Source organism: Vipera berus, assembly GCF_964194415.1.
Source record: "Vipera berus genome assembly, chromosome: 2".
Taxonomy (NCBI): Eukaryota; Metazoa; Chordata; class Lepidosauria; order Squamata; family Viperidae; genus Vipera; species Vipera berus.
This window is the reverse complement of record NC_138203.1, coordinates 230,136,752-230,158,227: the sequence shown is the minus strand read 5'-3', so window position 1 is coordinate 230,158,227 and position 21,476 is coordinate 230,136,752. Positions and strand designations below refer to the sequence as shown.

At 40.0% G+C, this 21,476-nt stretch overlaps 1 protein-coding gene across 1 annotated transcript in view; it reads left to right on the top strand.

The window, feature by feature from the left end:
- SUSD3 (sushi domain containing 3) overlaps positions 1 to 21,476 on the top strand; it is a 58,014-nt gene that overhangs the window by 23,830 nt on the left and 12,708 nt on the right. Inside the window, exons 2-4 of the mRNA XM_081315528.1 lie at positions 7,876 to 8,064; positions 10,864 to 11,011; positions 13,386 to 13,550. Of these exons, the coding sequence (XP_081171654.1) occupies positions 7,876 to 8,064; positions 10,864 to 11,011; positions 13,386 to 13,550 (502 nt within the window). The remainder of the gene's footprint in view (positions 1 to 7,875; positions 8,065 to 10,863; positions 11,012 to 13,385; positions 13,551 to 21,476) is intronic.

Genomic DNA, 21,476 nt, shown 5'->3' with positions numbered 1-21,476 from the left:
TTGAAAATGTATTAAAGGTAAAGGTAAAGGTTCCCCCGCACATGCGTGCTAGTCGTTTCCGACTCTAGGGGGCGGTGCTCATCTCCGTTTCATAGCCGAAGAGCCAGCGCTTGTCCTCGAAAATGTATTACGGTATTCTATATCCTGCATTGTTCAATGAGAGAGTACAGATCTTGACTTGGTTTTGTGTGATACCCTTTTCATGAATTGGAAGGGTGTTATCACTACTCCCCTCCCCAATTTTTTTAGCTAAACGTCCTTAGCTAAAACATTCTTGTTTTAAGACCTATCTACTAGCTCCTCATCACCACATGCTTCTCTGAATCTCTTCTAGCTTGTCCAAATCTTTCTTAAACTGTGGTATCCTAGACAGAACATACTATATGAATAGGGTACTATGTTCAATACAATACAGATCAATACAGATAGGTAATTAAAACAATATATTTTAAACAATGGAGCTTGGTGCATGACAAGTGAAATGGAACACCATGTTTCCTATCCATTGTATGAATTCCTTGTGGTTATTTAGAGCTTAAGCTCTGTGGCAGGTCTTTATTCAACTAGGGAAGCCCTCTATTTGATGCTGTGCTTGAAAAGGGCCCCAAAACCTGAGTTAGTACAAACTACAGCAGCTGAGATGCTGATCAGGCTGATCAGATTATTTTAATACTGAATTATCTTCTCTCAGCTTCCAAACCTCATGTAAAATGCTGTTTTTAGCAATAAAGTGCTTCAGACCTCAAAGCCATTGTCTCTGAAGCAGGGCCTCTTTTCATACATCCCTTGTTATTTGTTTAAAAACGACTGTGCTTTTTCAAGGGTATTCCCCCCTCACCACTAGGGAAACCGCTTAAGCCTATCTTGTTATTTTGGTAGTATCAGATGAGGCTTTTTATTCTCTTAGGCCTCTTACATTTCCCTGTTCAGCTGTCCTATTAGTTTTTTAAGTTGTTCTGATCCCCAAGTTATGTTTCGGCCTACCCTGGGGACTTATTTCTGGAGCTTGCTGCTTTCAAATTTAATTGCTGTTTCCATTCATTGTTTAATTATTTTATTTATATTTTATTTATATTTTAATTATTTTATTTATATCTATGTTTAATGTATTCATAAATATACTTGGTTGTATTTCTAGCAACAAGATGGCTCATACCTTGTAGTCAAAGTGCATAGTGATAACAATAAATACAGCTTCCTACAATATATATTGCTTTCTTTCCTTGAGGGAAACAGAGCCATAAGGAGAGGTGGACTTCCCTAGAACCTCAAATGGTAGCTTGCTGGCAGTTCATCTGTCCCATCCCCTACAAACCTAATCTTGACCTGTTCCCTCAAGGATGAAACAAGTCCTGAAGGTGAGAGATTTCAGCCAGTTTGGCCTAGTGGTTAAATCACCATGCTAGAAAGTGGGAGTCTGTGAGTTCAAGTCCTACCTTGGCCATGAAAGACAGCAGGGTGATTTTGGGCCAGACCAACTCTCTGTCAGACTAACTCACCTCACAGGGTTGTTGTGGGGGAAAAAGAAGGAGGAAGGTGTATTGGATATATTTATCACCTTCAGTTATTTGTAAAAAATAATAAAGTGGTATTATATCTTCGGTTCTTTAGGCATTAAGCAAGTGGAAGTGTTGAAACAGCAAACAAGTTTATTAACTCAGAACAGAAGCAGCCCTAATGGCTGCTGCGCAGCTATTTATACAGTTAGCCTCTAGGCGGCGGTCAATAGGTTCAAAGTAACAGTTTTCCGCCCAAAACCTAATTATCAGCCTGTAGACAGCAAGTCTGGCTTTCAGTAACAGCAAGTTACATAACACAGAAATCTAGGTCAGACATTAAGCAAGTGATCAGACATTAAGCAAGTGATTTAAAACAGTTATGGCCAATACATTACAGGTGGGATACAAATAAAAGCAAACAAACCAGTGTGGGGAGAAATTTTGACATATTCTTTTTCTGCTCTACCAAACTACTTCCCATGCCCTGGGTACCTTTCAGTTTCAGTAATCTCATAACAATTTAGTGTGGCTTCAAAGAGGGCTGTTTTGCAGAGGCTGAAATACAAGATGATCATGTGATCAAAGCCCTGCCATTGCTATCATACCCACGGATGACACTGAATCTAAATCTCCAAAGTACAAAGTACAAGATTTTTTGTGCAGCATTTAATAACTGAAAACAAAACACCTTTCCAGTTCCCATCCTAAGAAATGTTTCACACTGCAGCCCCTCAGATGGCAGTTTTGAGGGGTGGGAGAGTCTCACATTAATTTCTCTCCCATTAGAAGGCAAAGCTATGTATGCCAGCCTGAGGTACCTTTGTGAATGTCAACCCATAAGCTTGCATGTTCCCTTGAGTGTGGGGAAATGCTTGGCCTGCCTTTAGTCCTGAGATAGAAATCAAGACATTCAGTTTTTGTAAGAGAATTAGGAGCAGTGATGGCATTTTGTCCTGCGTCTCAGGCAGAAAATGTCTTCAGCCAGCCTTATATAGATATCTGTGGATCACATTTAAAGAATTCTTGAGAAATAGAAGTTTCTACATTCACCACATTAAAAACAGATCATAGTGGCGGCAATGTGCTTATTTAATTCAAGTTGTTCGTTGCTTCAGACTATAGCTCTATGAATGGCCTTTTAAAAAGTGAAACTTGTTTCTTTTATGTCTGTTTTGTTTCTTCCTCCTAGGTGGGCTAGTAGCTAGAACATTGTTTTATGGAGATGGAAGAATCTCCTCCTTCCTGTTCTGTTCCAGCCTACAACCGGCCCTGTTTGTGTATCAGGGACAACCCCTTTTTCCTTTTTACAGTCAATAGGCTGGAAAAACCCAACCCAAATTTATTTACAGTTCAAACAAAAAAGCAATAGAATAAATGAATCAAAATATCAAACAAGGGTTAAACCCGAAGTAATAAGAACAGACCAGGACTCTCTCAGAATGTCTTCAAATGGTTGCCTTCAGCAACCAGCCCCGCCCACACCTTCCCCTTTTATTATCAGTCCCAAAGTGTGGCTTCTCACTACCTTCTCCTCCTCTCACAGAGTTGCCTCATTGATTTTCTCTGCTCTGCTTTGCTGGATTGCCTTCTGCTTCTAGCGTCTCTGAACAGATTCAGCTGTGACTCATCTAAGTCCGACACCTTGTGCTCACACAGCTGGGCCTCATGAGGAACATGACTGGAGGGGCCAGGCTGAGAATCCTGCAGTGCATCAGAACCTCCCTCCGACACCAAAGGCTCTCCAAACCCCTCCTCCTCCTCAGATTCATTGGACTCAGCTGCTGGGAGCACAGGCTGACACTGAATCACAACACTTCCATCCCAGAAAGCCTGCCTGGGAGCCCTCTGTTCTAGGATTTGGAAGCAGAGGTTGGGAACCAAATCCAGTAGAAAGATGGATTGCTTCACTGGATCTCGTGGGCTAGATAGGGTCATTCAAGCTTCAGAGTGAAACACAGTCTAACAGATCAGGGGATGTTAATGTTAAATTGTTCTCAATACAGGGAGAGGTCAGTCTCTCTGTGACTGAGAAAAATAATTCTTGGAAGAATATACCTTGCAGTTTTTATAGGTTTAAAAGAAACTTTCTTGCAGTACTTAATAATAATAATAAAGTTGGAAGGGACCTTGGAGATCATCTAGTCCAACCCCCTGCTCAGGCAGGAAACCCTATATTGTTTCGGACTCTCAGCATTATTTCTGAATCCTGCTCTTTTTTAACTGCAATGAGCAGATAATAAGATGGATCGTATCTGAGGGTTTTATTTTTTGCTGGTATGAGTCTAGGACAATTACTTTCCATCAGAAACTGAGTCCTGCTCAGCTGAGTATTTTAAGCATTTGGATGGGGAAATTCCAGGAAATGAGGTTGGGAATACTGTGGAAAGAGAAAGGAGCAAGGGCAAGTATGTATGGATGAAATCTGCTGAGAAAGCTGAAGCTTTGAGAAGGTTGGAGCCAGATGTGATCTAGTAGCAGTTCTGGTCCATGATAGCCATGGTACTTTGCAGCTCATCTGCCTGAACAATTTGTAACAGCCTGACTGTGACAATTCTGTCTACCCTTTCTTTCTCTCCTACCCCCTACCATTCTTTATTTTGCTTTGTGCAGTCCCATTGCTGGTACTCTTGCTTATTATCATATCTCTGTCTAATAGTCTTTACCCAAGAAGAAACTCATCTGCAGCTGAAGAAGGAAACCATATAAGCAAATTTGAAAAAACAAACTTTTATGTGCATTCTTTAATATTATCCCCTAATTGTTGTATGCTGTGATCTTCACTGATTATAGAACCTGAAGGCATCAAAGTATGCAAGTTTGTCTCCCAGAAATTAGTTGATCGTGTTGTTTATAGTACAGTCATACAAACTGCCCTTTTCTGTTACGGGAGAGACAATAATTTGGTGGACAACATCCTGCAGGCCTCCAATTAAACTAATTGCTGCCACTTTTGCCAACAGTGCAGTCACTGTTGAGAGCACAGAGCAAGTCAGGTCTCTGCGGTCTTTTTACATACCGGGGTTGAATAACTTTTCTGGTAGGAAATAGGTCATGGGAGGACATTTTTAACTGTATCTTGATTTTAGATGCCCTGTCCTAAAGTCCAGGATGGTGGAGTGCATTCTCTCAACTCTCATCAATTTTATTGATAAGCATTCTTTTCAAATTAAAATAAAAAGAAGAATATGATGGCTTCTTTAAGCCTCAAAATAAGTCAGGCATAATGGAACACTTGTTACATCTCCATCTATCAGTGAAATGAGTTTCCTACAGCCATCTTTCATTTATATGATTCTGGTTGGGAAGATATTATTGCCTCAACTGGAAATTGAACACCACTAAGACTGAAGAGGGTTGAGCCACAAACATTAAAACTTGATCTAGATCAGGGGTCTTCAAACTTGGCCCTTTTACAACTTATGGACTTCAACTCCCAGAATTCCTCAGCCAGCGTGCCTGGCTGAGGAATTCTGGGAGTTGAAGTCCACAAGTCGTAAAAGGGCCAAGTTTGAAGACCCCTGATCTAGATGGTTGTAGAAAAGAAAATATTATTCCAATAAACCCTAAACCAAAGGGAAGTGCCATAATGCTAGAAGATCTTTAAACTCAAGGATTTGGAAACTACATGATAACATTCAAAGCATATTTTTTCCTGATGGTACAACATCTGTCATTGGATCTAATATTTGGTCTTTTTCCTTTCAGTTGCCATGTTTGATTTCCAAAACTCCTGGCAGGATATTGGTCTTCATTTGTAATGTTTCTTAATGAAAGAGAAGCCATAGATAAACTAAACTACAACAATATTCTTTAAATATTAATGCCAGACCACGTGTGCCATATATGTTATTTTTAGAAAACTGGAAACTTTCAAGGGAACATTAGGAAATATTTTCCAATCTGTATTGAACTTCCCTCCATATATTTAATTTGTCAATCAGTACATTTAGGCTTAATATATAACAATATGAAGTGTTAAAATTATTACAAATGAAGGCAAAAATATTATGTTAAATTGTTTTTCATTGAAGTTAGAAATGAACTAATAATTAATTCTGATATGGGAATTCTTGGTCCAATGAAACATACCTCTGAAATATGTAGCTAAGCTTCTAGGTGATGAAGAGGGAGCAACATTGACATTTGAGATTGTCAGGACTTGTCAGCTATGTATTAGGTATCCTATTAGTTTGTTTTGGATAGGAAACAGAGTTTGTACATTTCCTCTCACCTTTGGAACTATAATGCCATCATTTAGCATTTATATAGCATATTTCAAGCCTGTAAAATAATCCCTATATATTAGCCGAATAATCTTTACTTCAGCTCTATAATGTAGCTCAAAGTACCAAGAAGTTACTTATGGAGTTACTTATACAGTAGTTCTTTACTGTTGTTTGCCTGGAAACGGAATCTTGCCAGACTAAAGGAACTATCTGAATAACTATTAGATATTCTCTGTGAATTGCTAGAGAGGGTTCGCCCTCATCCTCTTCCTGCCTTCCAGACATTCCATCTCCACATTTTCTTTGCCCCTCCCCCGGAAACAACCCTTTCTTCCTGCAATTTCATACTACATTCCACCATAGTGTCTTAATGAGCAGCAGACCACTAATCTTTCACCTTTGATAGGCAATGGCTTAGTTTTTTCTCTCTTCTAATCCTTATAGTGAATAATTAACATATCTGAAATTTACTGGTGCTTTTTCCAGGAACAATATTTCTATTTCTGCAAATTCAGCTTTTCTCCCAATATGTTCTGCATATATTATAACTATATTCAGTAGGCCACACTCTTACAGCTTTCAAAAGACCATCAAGACTTTGCTTTTTACCGAGGCACTGGGATAGAGTGAGGATTTCTGGAGTGGGGGATGATTGAGAAACTGGGTTTTATTTTGGTTTTATGGTTTTAAGTTTTAAAATAAATGTATTTTGAGAATTCCCCTTCTTTTCCACTCTTCACCTTATTTAGTTATTTAAAACATTTATATGGCAACCCATGTTTCAACAAAGTCTGGCCAGTTGCCAGTCAATATGTTAGGAAGGTTATCCAAAGTGCCTCTACTTCTGAATTCAACTGGGAAATTCATTCTGTATATGGTTGAAAGTTGAATTGCAAAATCTTGAGCATTCTCTTGCAAGAATGTGAGATAAACACAATTGTTCAATAGTCTTAACATTCTTTACCAATGTTATCTTTTTTGGTAAATTATAATATAAATGGATATTTTCTAGTCTGTTGGCTACTGTTGTGTTTTTCATATCAGTCCACAAAACACATACAGCACTTTAATTGCATTATTTTGGAAGACTTAGAGGTTCTGCTGCTATTTCACCAACTCCTACACTTTTCTGTGCTCAAACTTTTATGTATATACAGGTAGTCTTTGACTTACAACCATTTGCTTAATGACCGTTCGAAGTTTATAACCGCACAGAAAAAAGTGACTTATAACCATTTTTCACACTTATGACTTTTGCAGCATCCCCATGGTTTTGATCAAAATTGGACACTTGGCAACTGGCCCGTATGGTTGCAGTGTCCCAAGATCATGTGATCACCTTTTGCTGCCTTCTAACAAAGTCCATGTGGAAGCCATACTCACTTAATAACTGTGTTACTAACTTAACAACTGCAGTGATTCACTTAACAACTGTGGCAAAGGTTGTAAAATGGGGCAAAATGCACTTAACAACTGTCTTGCTTGGCAATGGAAATTATGGAGTCTATTGTGGTCATAAGTCAAGGAATGCCTGTAATTGATTTGGATTGTTGTTGTTTTATGTAGTTCTCACCATCTCATTCTGATTATATTTTCTTTCATCAGTATGGGTTTGATTCCTTTGCCTTTTATTATACTCATCTGGTTTCCTTTGATTTCTGTAATTTTTTAAAATAAATCTGCTTACACCTCCCATCTAATTGTTATTCTCCAATTCTTTACTTATTTAGACATATAATAAGTGATTTTTTGTTTCTTCTTGCTTATCTCTAAATTCCAGCATTTTGTTGGGGAAATTTTCTTCTGTCTGTGCTGCCTTTTTATTTTCCACCATTCTCCAACTATTTTCACTATCAGCAAACAGCCATTTTGCCTTCTTTTGCTTTTTTGCAATTCTGGATTTTTGTTTTGTTTCATCTTTAAGGATGTCTCAAATTTAGAGTGCTTTTGACACACAATTTATCATTAAGTCTGTTTAAGTTCCTAGCATAACTCTTTCCCACAGTTCTATACCAGATACCAACTCATTTTATCTCAATTGTTTTTTAATCTCATGATAATATTCAGGTCCATTCATGCTAAATATGTTTCTGCCAAAAATGCATGGTGATAAAAAAAACCAACTGCTTTTATTCTTCCCTTTTGAATAGGCCAGTGCAGCCAGATATTTCCCCCACATCTTGGCTCATCACAGATAATCTACGGAAATGGTACCACTCTTGGCTCTGTAATTACATTTCGTTGTTCTGATGAGCATCAGCTGATTGGTCATGGAGTTGTCACATGCATTTGGAAAGAAAATGCTACACAATGGACAGCTGATACTCCTTCGTGCATACGTAAGTGTTTTTCCCCACTCCCCTCTCGCTGCTAAATGATTTGTATAATCTTCAGACTTTCTCTGACATGCAGGTGATGTATACCATTGTAAAAACTGATAATAATGGCTGCAGGATGAAAGAGCAGATTTCGGACTTTGCAGTTCTGTTCATTTTCAGAGATCGCTGACCATTATCAAAGAAAGACTTGATGCTGAATAGAAATGCCACAGGTTTTTTTAAAGATTAAATTTAATTAAAAATAATGTTACCCTTTCATTTGTTTCACTTCTGGTTCTGTAAGTCTTGCTTGATGCTTAATTAATTAATTAATGTCATCCATCTTGCTATCTAAGACACATATGTTTGCTCAAAACATTGCAGCTCAGTTAAATGTTCAGTTTTTAAATTCTAAATGTGTTGATAAAGAGAGGTAGAGTTTTGTTTTTTTAAAAAAAGAAATACACTTATGCTACTGTTTATAATTGCAAAAAAGAAAAAAAGAAAAGTGATTATAGCTTCATGCTAGCAAAGTAAGTCAGACCGCAGTATTTCTAAAATGTCTGTAAGCCTGTGTTCCTGTAAGTTTCCTAGAAAATGGGTGTCAGCATCATAAAAACCACAAAAATCACACAACAGTTCAAAAAACTGCTACTATGTTTCTCATTGAGTTTGGTGGATTATAAGCCATTCAGTCAGTGGGCTGCACCTAACTCCATGAAAGTTGATAAATAAGTGTGTTAGTCTTCCGAATGCTACCACAGCTCTTTCTGCTTTTCCTCCAACATAACCCAGTTAAATCCCTGTTAATCAAGAGCATTAAAATAAATTCTCTTTTTATAATTTTAATTGGATGACAAACAACTAGGTTGAAATTTTCTTCTGCCTCTTTACCTGTGGTTTTCACTTAATTTGACTATTCTAAAGAGGAAAAAGATGTTAAAAATAAAAATTAAAATTAAATATGTTCAGAATATTTCCAGGCTATCCTACAGGACAAGAGCCTTCTCAAGGAAGCTTATAGTAATAAAATCAAAATGCTATAAAGAATGTAATAAAAATATTAATAAAGCCCGCAAACATTCTGCCACAGTATTAAAATTGAACTTGTGTAGAGTTGAAACCAGAACAGAACAATAGAATCCCATTTAGGAAAAGTCTTGAGAAAAATAAATGGGACTTTAGAGCTTTTGCAGAAAAGCTGGGAATGAATCAGCCCCAGGGCAGTGCATTCCGTAGGGCGGTGTGCGGTCCTACTTGCATTAATTGGCTTAACTGCTGTCAACGAAAAGAAGGTAAGAAGGATTTCCATTCCTGAAAATGGAAGCAGATCAACGTGAACGAAGGTGAACTTGATCCCAATCAGTTTTAAGGCTTTAAATATTAAAACCAGCATTTGAGATTGAGCTGGTAGTCATACAACTGGCACACCCTGACACATGTCAGATATTCTGACTGCTTTGCTGCCACCAAAGCTATGCTCTATACTAACTGGAGTTTCAGGACCATCTTCTGAAGCAATCCTCTGAAGTGAAAGCAAAGTGTCTGAGATTCCTCCCTCCTTCCAATGCTCACTTAGCAGTGAATGCGAATTAGCCACAAAGTATGGAGAAAAATCAGATGACTAAGTAACTTGAGATATTAGCAATGGGCTCTCTTCTGGTACATGGGCTATAATAAGAGGGCTCAGCCATACCATATCCTAGCCTTAGGCCTATTCCTCTGATTGTGCATTCCAACCTTACTGTATGTATGCCTTTGATTTCTATCCTACCAGTGGCTTACAAATACAATAAATGTAGAGTGCAAAATAAAAACCGCTTACCGGTTGAGCTTACCGGTTGAGCTCCGGACGGCCCCCGACCTTCGCTCCTTCCGGCGCGATCTTAAAACATTCTTTTTCGAACAAGCTGGCCTGGTCTGACGGGATGGGGTTGGGTTTTTAAAACTAGTTTTTAACTTAATATGTATTGATTTTATGGGCATGATGTTTAATGGTTTTTTAATTTTTGTATTTGATCTTTATTGTGTATTGCCCTGTTCACCGCCCTGAGTCCTTCGGGAGAAGGGCGGTATAGAAATCAAATTATTAAATTAAATTAAATTAAAAATGCAACAGTGATCACACACACACAAAATAATAAAATGCCAATTTCCTAGGCGGCAGCACCCAAAATCTCTCTAGAAGAGCTTCAGTTTTTTTCCAGAAAGCAGCCAGGCTTGGAGCTGGTCTAACATGAAATTTTAGTGCTGCTACTGAGAAACAGTGCCTTTTAGGATCAGACTCCTTGACTTCCTTTAAATGGGAAATGAGCTGCTTCTTTTGATGCAAACACAATGTTAAGCCCAATTTCAGTATGCCGAGCATCAAAGCTTGGGAGGTAAAAAACAACATTTTAAATTGCAGGCCAAACTAAATACACTAATGACTGCTGGCGAGCATCGAGACCACAACATTTGGTACCAACTGAAGTTTCCAGATGATCTTTAAAGGCGGCCCCCATACATAACACACACTGCAGTAGTTTACAAGGGCAACAATCATAGTTACAAGGTCCTCTTATCCAAGGGAAAGCCTGAAGCAATGGTTTGAAGTTAGTACTCCCCCTTTTGTTTATGGCTGAGTTGTGTTGGAGTAATTGCTGTGCCAAGTTCCTCCTGAGGATTTCATTGCTCACTTATAAATAAGAGGCTTTTAAATAGTTTGCTTTGGGATGGTTCCAGATAGAACACTCCTCCTGTTGGTGCCTTTAATGGCAGGGGTGTGAATGTACATCAAGGTGCAGATGTCAGCCTCTAACTGTGTTTGTTTTATTCCAGCCATATCCAAATATGAAACCTTTGGATTTAAAGTTGCTGTGATTTCTTCCATTGTGAGCTGTGCCATTATCCTCCTGATGTCAATGGCTTTTTTAACCTGTTGTCTCATCAAGTGTATTAAGAAAAGTGAAAGAAGACGGGCTCAAAGGTGAGTCATATTTCTGGCTTTAGGCTGTTAATTGAAGTATCAGCCGTGATGCTGTACTGTTTTTCTCTTTGTCTATTAGTAAATGCTCATTTCCTTCTCCTGGTTGCAGATATAAACAGGAAGGTTCTCATCAGTTTGTATGTTCCATATGACAGGATCTGCAATTTTTAAAATAGAATAGAATAGAATAGAATAGAATAGAATAGAATAGAATAGAATAGAATAGAATAGAATAGAATAGAATAGAATAGAATAGAATAGAATAATAGAATAGAATAGAGCTGTTCCACTAAGTTAATTGATCTCACTTTTTAAAAAGTAAAAATACTTTTTAGTGTTACTTTACTTTACTTTTACTTTAACTTTACAACGGTAATTCTATAGGTAGAATCTTGGCTCAGAGCAGGGACCAGCCTGAATAATCTAGTAAGCTCTGTGGCCAAGCGGCACTTGAATCTAGATTTCTCAATCCCAGTCCAGCACTTAAGCATTGGCATTAAGCCATTAAATTGGCAATAGGGTAGAAGAGTCACCAATCATGTATTTCCTCCTTCAAATCTAGGGAATGAAATTATCTTTCCTCTGGGCAAAAGTTGTCTTGATATTGAGACATTTCTCCCTTTTTTAATTTGTCAGCCACCCATAATTGTTCTGCAGTTGGGCAACCCTAGAATGTGCCCAATACATTACATTACATTACACACACACACACACACACACACACACACACACACACACACAAATACATGTTCTCCAACTATGATAAGGTCCTATAATCACTTGTATTTACTGACCTCTTGGCAGAAGTACAAGTTTTCCAAATTTTGATAATCTGATTCAATACTAAGCTGTCCCAGAACAGTTCTGGTCAGTTTAATTTGAGGGACCAAGTTCATAATAACTTTTTGTTCTATTGCTTGCAGGTGGGAAGCTTTTACAAGTCAATTTTAAGGTTCTATGAGTTGCTCAGCCAACTCACAGACCCTTCTCAGATTTCTCGCAAGGCATAATTGCCCAGAAGACACAGATGTTTAGCCACGGGGCCCATGATAATATGTCAAGAGAAATGAAGGGTTATTTAATTGTTCATTTAAGTAGATATGTATGCCTCTTGAATCCATTATTTCCCTAAACCCAATCAGTCTCACACTTCACATTCATACACAAATCCCAGTTCTTCAGTTCAACTTCTACAATGGAATAAAGCCACCATACTATTTCATTGCCATTGTCTTTTACCATCTCCATCAACATTCCCTCATTACTGTTATTGCTCCAATTGAAGGTCAAATTTGCACTGGTGCCAGCTGGTCAACTAGCTCCTGTTCTCTAATCTTTCCATTTTTTTCTACCATATCCAGGGGGCATTTTCATTCAGTTTTGTTCTGCCCAACTTTCTCTCCAATCTTCCTGATTCACTCTCACCTTTGCTTTGAATTCAGTGGCATGTTTCTTCAACATTCATCCTGCATATATATTTCAAACCCAAAACCTCTTCCACCCAAACAGTCCAGCTGAATGCCATCTTGATATCTTCTCTGAACAATTAGGGAATTTGACTTTTCAGGGTTCTTTCCTATGTGAAGAGAATCCACATATATACAACTGACACATACTTCCATTATTCAGAACTTCAGATGATTGTATAGAAGTTGGAATCGGGGGCAATGGGCACAATCTTGCATTTGCAATAAAGATGAAAAGGGGCCCTTCCACTAAATTGGAGAAAAGGGCAGTATTGTCATCGTGCCTTTCTTAGCTTATTTGAGTTATATTGCATAAGGTCAACATCACATAAAAGAGAGAGAATAATGGGGGAGGGGTTCATGAAGGAATGTGAGTTGCAGAGACAGTCAGCCCTCCCAACCTGGTCAGTTAGAAAAGAAAGACTCTCAAATCCATTGTTAATGAAAGTACACTTTAGTAAAGCCAAGTGGTTACAGAGTAGCAAAGCCAGATCTGAAGTTTCAGTCTCAAAGCATCTGATTAACTCTTCCCTTCTCCCCACCTTTCCTTTGGTTATCTTAAACTATCCAATTACATTCAAACAAATAATAACACTCCCTGTCTTGGCGAGCTGGATGATCTCATATTCCATTCCATGACCTTGGAACGGCCAGGGGTTCCCATGGAATGGCATGAAAAGTATTTTCAATTTTCTTCATCCAAACCTCCCCTTTACCTCCCTGCAGGTCCCTCCCCCCATTGCTTATAGCTGACTAGCATCTGGCGAAGCATGGCTGGTGTAGCGGGAAGACAGTCCTGACAGAGACTTGATGTGTTCTGCTATTTCAGATGTTTGACATTAGTCACATTTGCACAGTACACATCTGCTGTGATCTGCTATGGATGGAAACAGTGCCTCTTTTCACAGGGATATGCAGTTCTGGTACCAGCTCAGAAGTGAAGAGCTAGAAAACATGCAAGCAGCTTACTTTGGTTTGAAAGGCAGGAATAACAACAACAACAAAAATATTAAAACCCAGGCGGAATCTGATGGTGGTAGTAATGTGGCATATGACAACCAAGGCTTCTGCAGGTAAGGAAGAGATCAATTGGTATTGTGCTGCATTTCCCGAACAGTTTTTACAGATGACTGGACAATCTACTTATCATGCACATCTCAGCACTCTTGGTCATTTTTGTGCACAGCTCCATCTTGCAGAGTGCCTAAAATGACTATCATTCAAAGCTCTGTTGTGAACAAAAACCATATTGTGAAATGAACCTCTAGATCATTCTCAGTGTTGCTCCTTCAGGCCTTCTCTGCATTCCCTCCTCTAATTTAATATGCACCACTGTAGTTATACTGTGCAGTTTTATTTATGATAATGCTACATAAGCTATAAAAGTTAAACTGCATCTCCAGTCACTGCAGATCAAGAATCAAGCTGCACATTATGCTCAGTGCATGGCATGTTAGTTCATCTTCCACATTTAATTCCATCCTTCCAGGAATGGAAGAAATGGGGAACAACCAACACAGAACATATTTAGCCTCTTTATTTATCTGTGGTAACAGCCAGTTGATGGTTAGTTCTCCTGCAGGGTATGTGATTGTGGACCAAGAAGTTGTTCCATGCATACCAAAGATGAACCATCATGGCATCAAATAGGAATAGGGACCAATTCATCAGATTTATTTGGGTGATGGGGGAGAAAATAATCCAATTTGACATTATCAGCTTTAGTGTTTTTCACTAACACACCCAGGAGTGTGTATCAGCTCCCATCATTCTGTAATAGTACAGAAAACCTATATCTCTCTTATCTTTAATTATACTTTTAAAATGGTAAAATGCTGCAAGATATGTATTAAATGTAAATGTAATGTTTAGCCCTAAACTAAGTCATCTGATTATTTACGTTTGAAAGCCATTGTAGGCTGTTTGTAGGGTATTTGTTATTCAGCTAAGTAAAAAGTCTCACAAATGGTAAAACGATTCCATTTATTTATTTATTTTTTAAAAATCCTAAATATAAATTAAGGAATTACTTCACTGCTGCAATTTTGCTGGGAAACTAAAACCTACTTTATTTATTCTCTAAATAAAGGGAATAATCTTGGTTAAATAGCAATTTAATCAATATTATTCCCTTTATTTATAGAATCCAAATATAATGCAGGTGCAATTTCCCCCCCATTCATATAGGGATGAAAAAGTAACAGGACAAAATTTGCAAGAATTTAGTCTGCAACTATTTTGTGCCACTTTGTCTCTTTGGAAGATAAATCTGTTTAAAACTGCACAATGCTGAGTTGCATTAGCTGCTCCATCTTGTTTCTGATGGGAAAAATTCTTACTGCGGCACCTCCAACCCTTAATTTGTGAAAGTATCACTGGAGTTTTTCGCTGCTAGTGATAGAAAGAAAGCTAAGCGTAAAATGGCTGCTGCGCCTTGCAGTAACTTGCAAAGGTCAGAGCAGATAATATAATAATCTTCTGCTCCTGCTGTATGGCTATCCAAGTCTCCCTAAGAAGCCACTCCTATGCACCCCATTAGTTAGTACTGCCTTGTACTAGATCAGCTGGAAGACTTCCAGCGTTCAATTATTCCTGCTGCAGTTTCCAGTCTACCCACCACTGGGCCAGAAATTGCCCTTGTAGAAGGACAAAGGAATCTCCTTATGGCCTCATTAATACCACTTTAGCTCCATAGGAAACTGTTTTAAACCATCTCACGCTCTTTGTCCATCTAACCCAGCCTTGTCTCTGCTGACCAGCCAACACTGGTCTTTCTTATTCCTATCAATTCAGGCTGCCAGGGATTGGATTTAGGACCTTCCCAAGGGGCAAAGAAACTATTGTTCTACACTTTACCTTTATTATCTGGGTTATAATGTACCTTTCTACACACATTTTAGTAATAATAGATATCTTTATTTTTCTCCATTTTTGCCTGGTAGTGATACCTTGCAAAATTATTGTTACTATAGCTCAAGGCAGTTCTTCAGCTGTCTTTTCAGAATTCCTAGAAGGTCTGAGATATTGATATTTTTTAATTTTCCAAGTATAGGTTTTCCTTGGCTTGCGACCACAACAGAGACCAGAATTTTGATCATAAGTCATAGTGGTTGTTAAGTGGGTCACCATGTGAGCTGACTCGATTTTATGACTGTTTTTAATGATAGCCATTAAGTGACTCACAAGTCATTAAGCAAACCACGCCATTAAGCAAATCCAGAATAATATCCAGTGGGTGAGTTTTTTTGCCACTTTCTGCTGGAAACTGGTTTTAAAAAATCACAAATCACAATCACATGACCACAAGACACCACAACCAGTCCTAAGAGATTAAGGGGAAGCTGGGTGAGTGAGCTGTCTATCACTTTGCTTATTGTATGATTGCTACTTTCTACAACAGATGTCTGATAGCAACAGTGACAAAATGTATCACATCAAAGGAGCACCGTATGTCCATCCTGTGTGCTAGTTGCTTCCTGCTTACTTTAATCTGAAAGTTTTAGGGATGGTGTGATGGTCCCAGGACCATGGGGCCTAATTTTTGAGCCGGTTTGAGCCATGCCATTTAATCAATTAAAAAGGATGGTGTGTGTGTGTGTGTGTTTCAGTAGAATCCCCAAGCTATGATGGGCCTGAGAAATTGACTAAACTCAAGAGAACGAGGAAGAAAGTGGTGCTAAGGTAGAGCCCTTCACTTTAACTTTAGGGTTAGCCTGATTTGTTTTATTAATCAGTCTCATGAGCTGCCCTAAGGATGCTTCTGCCCCATAAACCAAATCAAACAACATGCAATTTCTTTTTTTACTACATCTATTTCAGTAACACTGAAGATCTGAATTTGGCACTCTCTCTATATCAAATGATATATTGCAATTGGTCCACTGGATTATGTGGAAGATGAACCTTGAAGCTGACAAATGAGATGCCAGTTTTGTGTGTCACTTAAGGGATATTGTATAATGAATTAGATAAGAGTCAAATGATCCCAACTCATAAATTGCTGTTAACAGCATGGCAGTAAAGAGGAATGATTGGAGTAAGAGCGATCTCAAAAAGGCCCATCATGGGTAATGTAAGAAATGCAATTGGAAGACAATAAATTAGATGTCATTTTTGCATTTCCTAGATTCCTGTCCTTACATAACAACTGCTATTTTTTAAACACAGTTATGCCTCTCTAAGCTAAGACAATATGCCAAATAGCTAAATTGTCTGGAAACCTGTGCCAAGCTTGTGTCCACCAAGGGCAATTCCTTCTGTTATTATCCTGAAAAGAAAGAAGCTGTCAACTTTAAACATTAACCACTCCTCACATTTATCCTAATTAACAAATAAATGAAAGTTTCTTTTCCACTACTTGAATGATGCCTTTTTACAGCATCCTACAAAGCAGTGGCTTTTTTCCCCAACATGAGGACAAATGCATCAATAGCTTAAATGCTTTGCAATTGAAATCCTGTCTGCTCAGAGCAGAAATATGTTTTTCAGGCCCATAAAAACTTATTACATGGATTATTTCTTCTATGTGCTCTTCCTTCTTTAAGCATTGCTGTAAGAAATGAATTTAAACCCTTTTTCTCAAATACTTGCCCTCCTTTTTAATACTATGTGATTTGGCCACCTTTAGATGTCAATATGTTAAGGATTCCTTAGATTTTGGTGAAGATGTTTAATGAATAGGGGTGCCCTGGAGGCCAGGAACAAACTGAAGTGTTAAGAAGTCCAAGAATGAAATAATAATGAATAATGAAGCAATGCATTTTATTAAAAAACAAAGGAGGCTAATCACTTAACATTCATTCATTCCAGTCAGCAGTGTAAAAGCTAACACAGAGATCTGAAGTAATTAATAATAGGCTATGAAGAATGCAATACATTCGAGAGAGAGGGACAAAGGAGTGAGTTCAGAGAAGGGGGGAATAGGTGACTTTTAGAAGCAATTGACTCTAATGGAACTCTATACATAGTTCAACTATATAGGCAGAAAAACCAAAGTAGAAACTAAACACTTCAGAAGACCTTGTGCCAAAGGTGAGCAGTTCAATGAAAGGCCAAAAGAGTCTGAGCATGCCAGCAAACAAATAAGTCAGTAGCTTTTGAATGCAGATTTAATGGCTCTTGCCATAGTAGAAAGGGCAGGAGGCTTAAAGATGTGATGTTAAAACTGTGTCCACTGCAAAGAAGGCAGAAAGTAAAGAGACAGCATTCATACATGCCCACTAGTTTGTAGGGACATCACTTGTTCAGGGAAAGGTGGTGCAAAGGGAGATTTCTGGGGAGAAAGGAAGAAGTCAAGTCAATCTTTCCTGGAGATGCTGGGCTGGATGAGCTTACTTGCTGGGGTAAGGAGTTACCCAAGAAAGTGGGTGGCATACCTAACAATACAAAGAGCAGGAGTGTGCTGCCTTCCCTGAACTCCTGTTCAGAAATAGCAGGTTTAAAGAGGGGACTGAAACAAAAAGATCATTATCTTCAGAGAAATAACTGGGTGGTAAGGAAGAGTGATAGGAACTATTGTAACAAAGAGAATCAAAATGCAATTGCTGGGTTGTGGTATTGGGTTTGGTTAATGCTCTTCAGGACTGACGTAGATGAAGATAGCCTGATAGAACCTTCTTGCAGGATTATCTGGGATGAGTTTGAGCCTGTCCCTTTTAAGGAATGATGTGCAGTCACTTGTGGTTTGGACTTTGGTTCTTATTAAGGGGTGAAAGCCTCCAGGGAGGTGTTGGGAGCTTAACCAGGATGATAGTGTATGCATCTTCAGGATGGAGGTGGTATTATTGGCCTTGAAGGAGATGATGATGCATCCCCTCTTCAAGAAACCATTGGTCCACCTAGCAGACCTAGATAACTGTCAAATAGTCTCCAACCTTCCCTTTTTGCGTGGGATTCCTGAAATGGTGATTGGTCAATAGAATTGGAGCAAGCAGTGATTGAGAGTCCAGGACAAAAAGGGTTAAAGACACCAATTCTCATTCCCCAACACAGACTTCTTTCCTCATACAAATAACCTCTTTTATCACCATCAAACAGCACCTGTCAGAGAAGGGTGAGACAAATCTTATCAGAGATCTAAAGTGACCTCCTGAAAGAGGATTTTGAAGTTAAACCAAAGGTCACCTGTGGCTCAAGAGCTGCAGGATCTTCACCCTGAAATTTCTTATATTTATGAAACATCATAATATACACAGTGGATGCATCCACCCAAATGTGCAGTAGGTGAGCTACAGATGAGTTTCTGGTATGTGGATTGAAAAATAAATGTTTGATTTTTCTAAATCTATGCATTGCCTCATTTAAAAAGTTAAAGAATTTTGGTGAAGGCTGTTGCTAGTTTATCTAACGGAAATTGTAATAGGAAAATGTCACTGGTTAGGTAATCTAATTGCTGGTTGAACTGCAAAAAGCCGATGGGTTTCATTAAGTATGAGAGACTGTCTTTTGAGGATTGGTTGCACAGCTGCTACATACCAGTAGCAAAGAAAAATATTTTGATTGGTTGGTAGAGCTGCTATTTGGGGTGTTCCAGCCTAAGTATTTGCAGGTTATTTTTAGATGTTGGTATCTCTGAAAGACTGAAATATTATATATTATGGGAATCTTTAAAAAGTTAAACCAGGATACTTTTAGCTGGGGGTTGTAGTGAGGAAAGTGGAGGATTTAAAGAAAAGAAACTGAGCCTTCAGGAAAATTGCCATTAGGAAGGGAAAGAATAAACATTTGACATGAAATGGGTTATTTGTTTGTTTGTTTGTTTGTTTGTTTGTTTGTTTGTTTGTTTGTTTGTTTGTTTTATATACCGCCCTTCTCCCGGAGGACTCAGGGCGGTGTACAGAGCAATAAAGTAAGAATACAATAAAGCAATAAAGTGAGAAAATTTTAAAACCCAAATCCATCAGGCCAGGCCCGCTTGTTGGAATAGATAAGTTTTTAGATCACGCCGGAAGGAGCGAAGGTCGGGGGCCATCTGGATTTCAGCTGGTAAGCGGTTCCAAAGGATTGGCACACCCACCGAGAATGCTCTCCCCCTGGGGGTCACCAGCCGACATTCTCTGACCGGTGGCACCCTGAGGAGGCCCTCTCTGTGGGAGCGCACAGGACGGAGGGATGTTGATGCTGGCAGTAGGTGCTCCCGTAGGTAATCCGGACCCACGCCATGTAGGGCTTTGTATGTCATCACTAGCACCTTGAATTTCACCCGGAAGGCAACTGGAAGCCAGTGCAGCTCACGGAGCAGAGGTGTAATATGGGAGTATCGGGAAGCCCCCAAAAGTGTTCGTGCAGCTGCACTCTGCACCAGCTGAAGCTTCCGAGTGGTTCTCAAGGGCAGCCCCATGTAAAGAGCGTTGCAGTAGTCAAGACGAGAGGTCACAAGTGCATGGGTGACTGTACGCAAGGCATCCAGGTCCAGATAGGGTCGCAGCTGGCACACCAGACGAACCTGGGCGAAGGCCCCTCTAGTCACAGCTCCTATATGATCTTCTAAGGAGAGCTGTGAATCTAAGAGGACACCCAGATTGCGAGCCTTATCTACGGGGGGGGGGGTAATAACTTGCCCCCGATATTAAGAGATGGAATAATCTGAATATCCTGACATGCCGGTATGTACAGCCATTCAGTCTTGTCCGGGTTGAGTTGAAGCCTGTTCCTCCCCATCCATTCCCGGACCGCTTCCAGGCAATGGGACATCACGTCGAGGGCATCACTGATGTGGTTTGGGGTCGAGATGAAAAGCTAGGTGTCGTCAGCATACTGATGATAACCCACTCCAAAACCACGGATGATCTCACCTAGCGGCTTCATATAGATGTTAAACAGGAGAGGTGAGAGGACCGACCCCTGAGGAACTCCATAAATGAGAGGCCTCGGGGTCGATCTCTGGCCACCCGCCAACACCCACTGTGAACGTTCCAGAAGGTAGGAGGAGAACCACTGAAGAACAGTGCCTCCCACTCCCAATCTCCTGAGACGCCGCAGTAAGATACCATGGTCGATGGTATCAAAAGCCGCAGAGAGGTCTAATAGGACCAGGACAGAGGAATGACCCCTGTCCCGAGCCCGCCAGAGATCATTCATCAGAGCGACCAATGCCGTCTCCGTGCTGTGTCCGGGCCTGAAACCCGATTGGTACGGGTCTAGATAATCAGCATCTTCAAGGAACAGAGGAAGCTGATGCGCCACTACGCTCTCAACAACCTTCGCAAGAAAGCGAAGGTTGGAGACCGGGCGTAAGTTGTTTAAAACAGCTGGGTCCAGGGAAGGCTTTTTGAGGAGGGGTCTCACCACCGCTTCTTTCAAGGCTGTGGGGAAACTGCCCTCTTTCAATGAAGCATTTACCACTGCATGGATCCAGCCTCGTGTCCCATCCCGAGCCGCATAAACCAGCCAGGAGGGGCACGGGTCCAATAAGGATGTAGTGGAGCTTAGCTTCCTCATGATCCTTTCTACCTCGTCCAGAGTCACAGGATCGAACTCTTCCCAGATAACATCAACAAGACTGTCCAAGTTCTCATCGTCAGACTCTGCCCAGTTGGAATCCAGACTGGTCCGGATCCGAGCGATTTTGTCCAGCAGATGTTGGCTAAATTCCTCAGCACGACCCTGCAAGGGATCTTCCTTCACCTCTAGATTCAGGAGGGAGCGGGTCACCTTAAACAGGGCGGTCGGGCGATTATCTGCGGACGCGATAAGGGTAGCAAAGTAATTAGACCTTGCCCTCCTTAGCGCCGCGAGATAAGACCTCGTAAAGGACCTTAGTCGCGATCGGTCGGATTTGGATCGGCTGGATCTCCAACAGCTCTCTAGGCCCCGTCTCTGACGTTTCATCTCCCGGAGCTCCGTAGAAAACCATGGAGCCCACTGGGATCTGCAACGGGTCAGGGGCCGCATGGGTACAACTCGGTCGAGTGCTTCTGTGGCTGCCTTTTCCCAGGCTTCCACCATGGCACTGGCCGAGCTATGAGCAAAGGAGGCAGGTGGGGGGCCAAGTGCTGTTT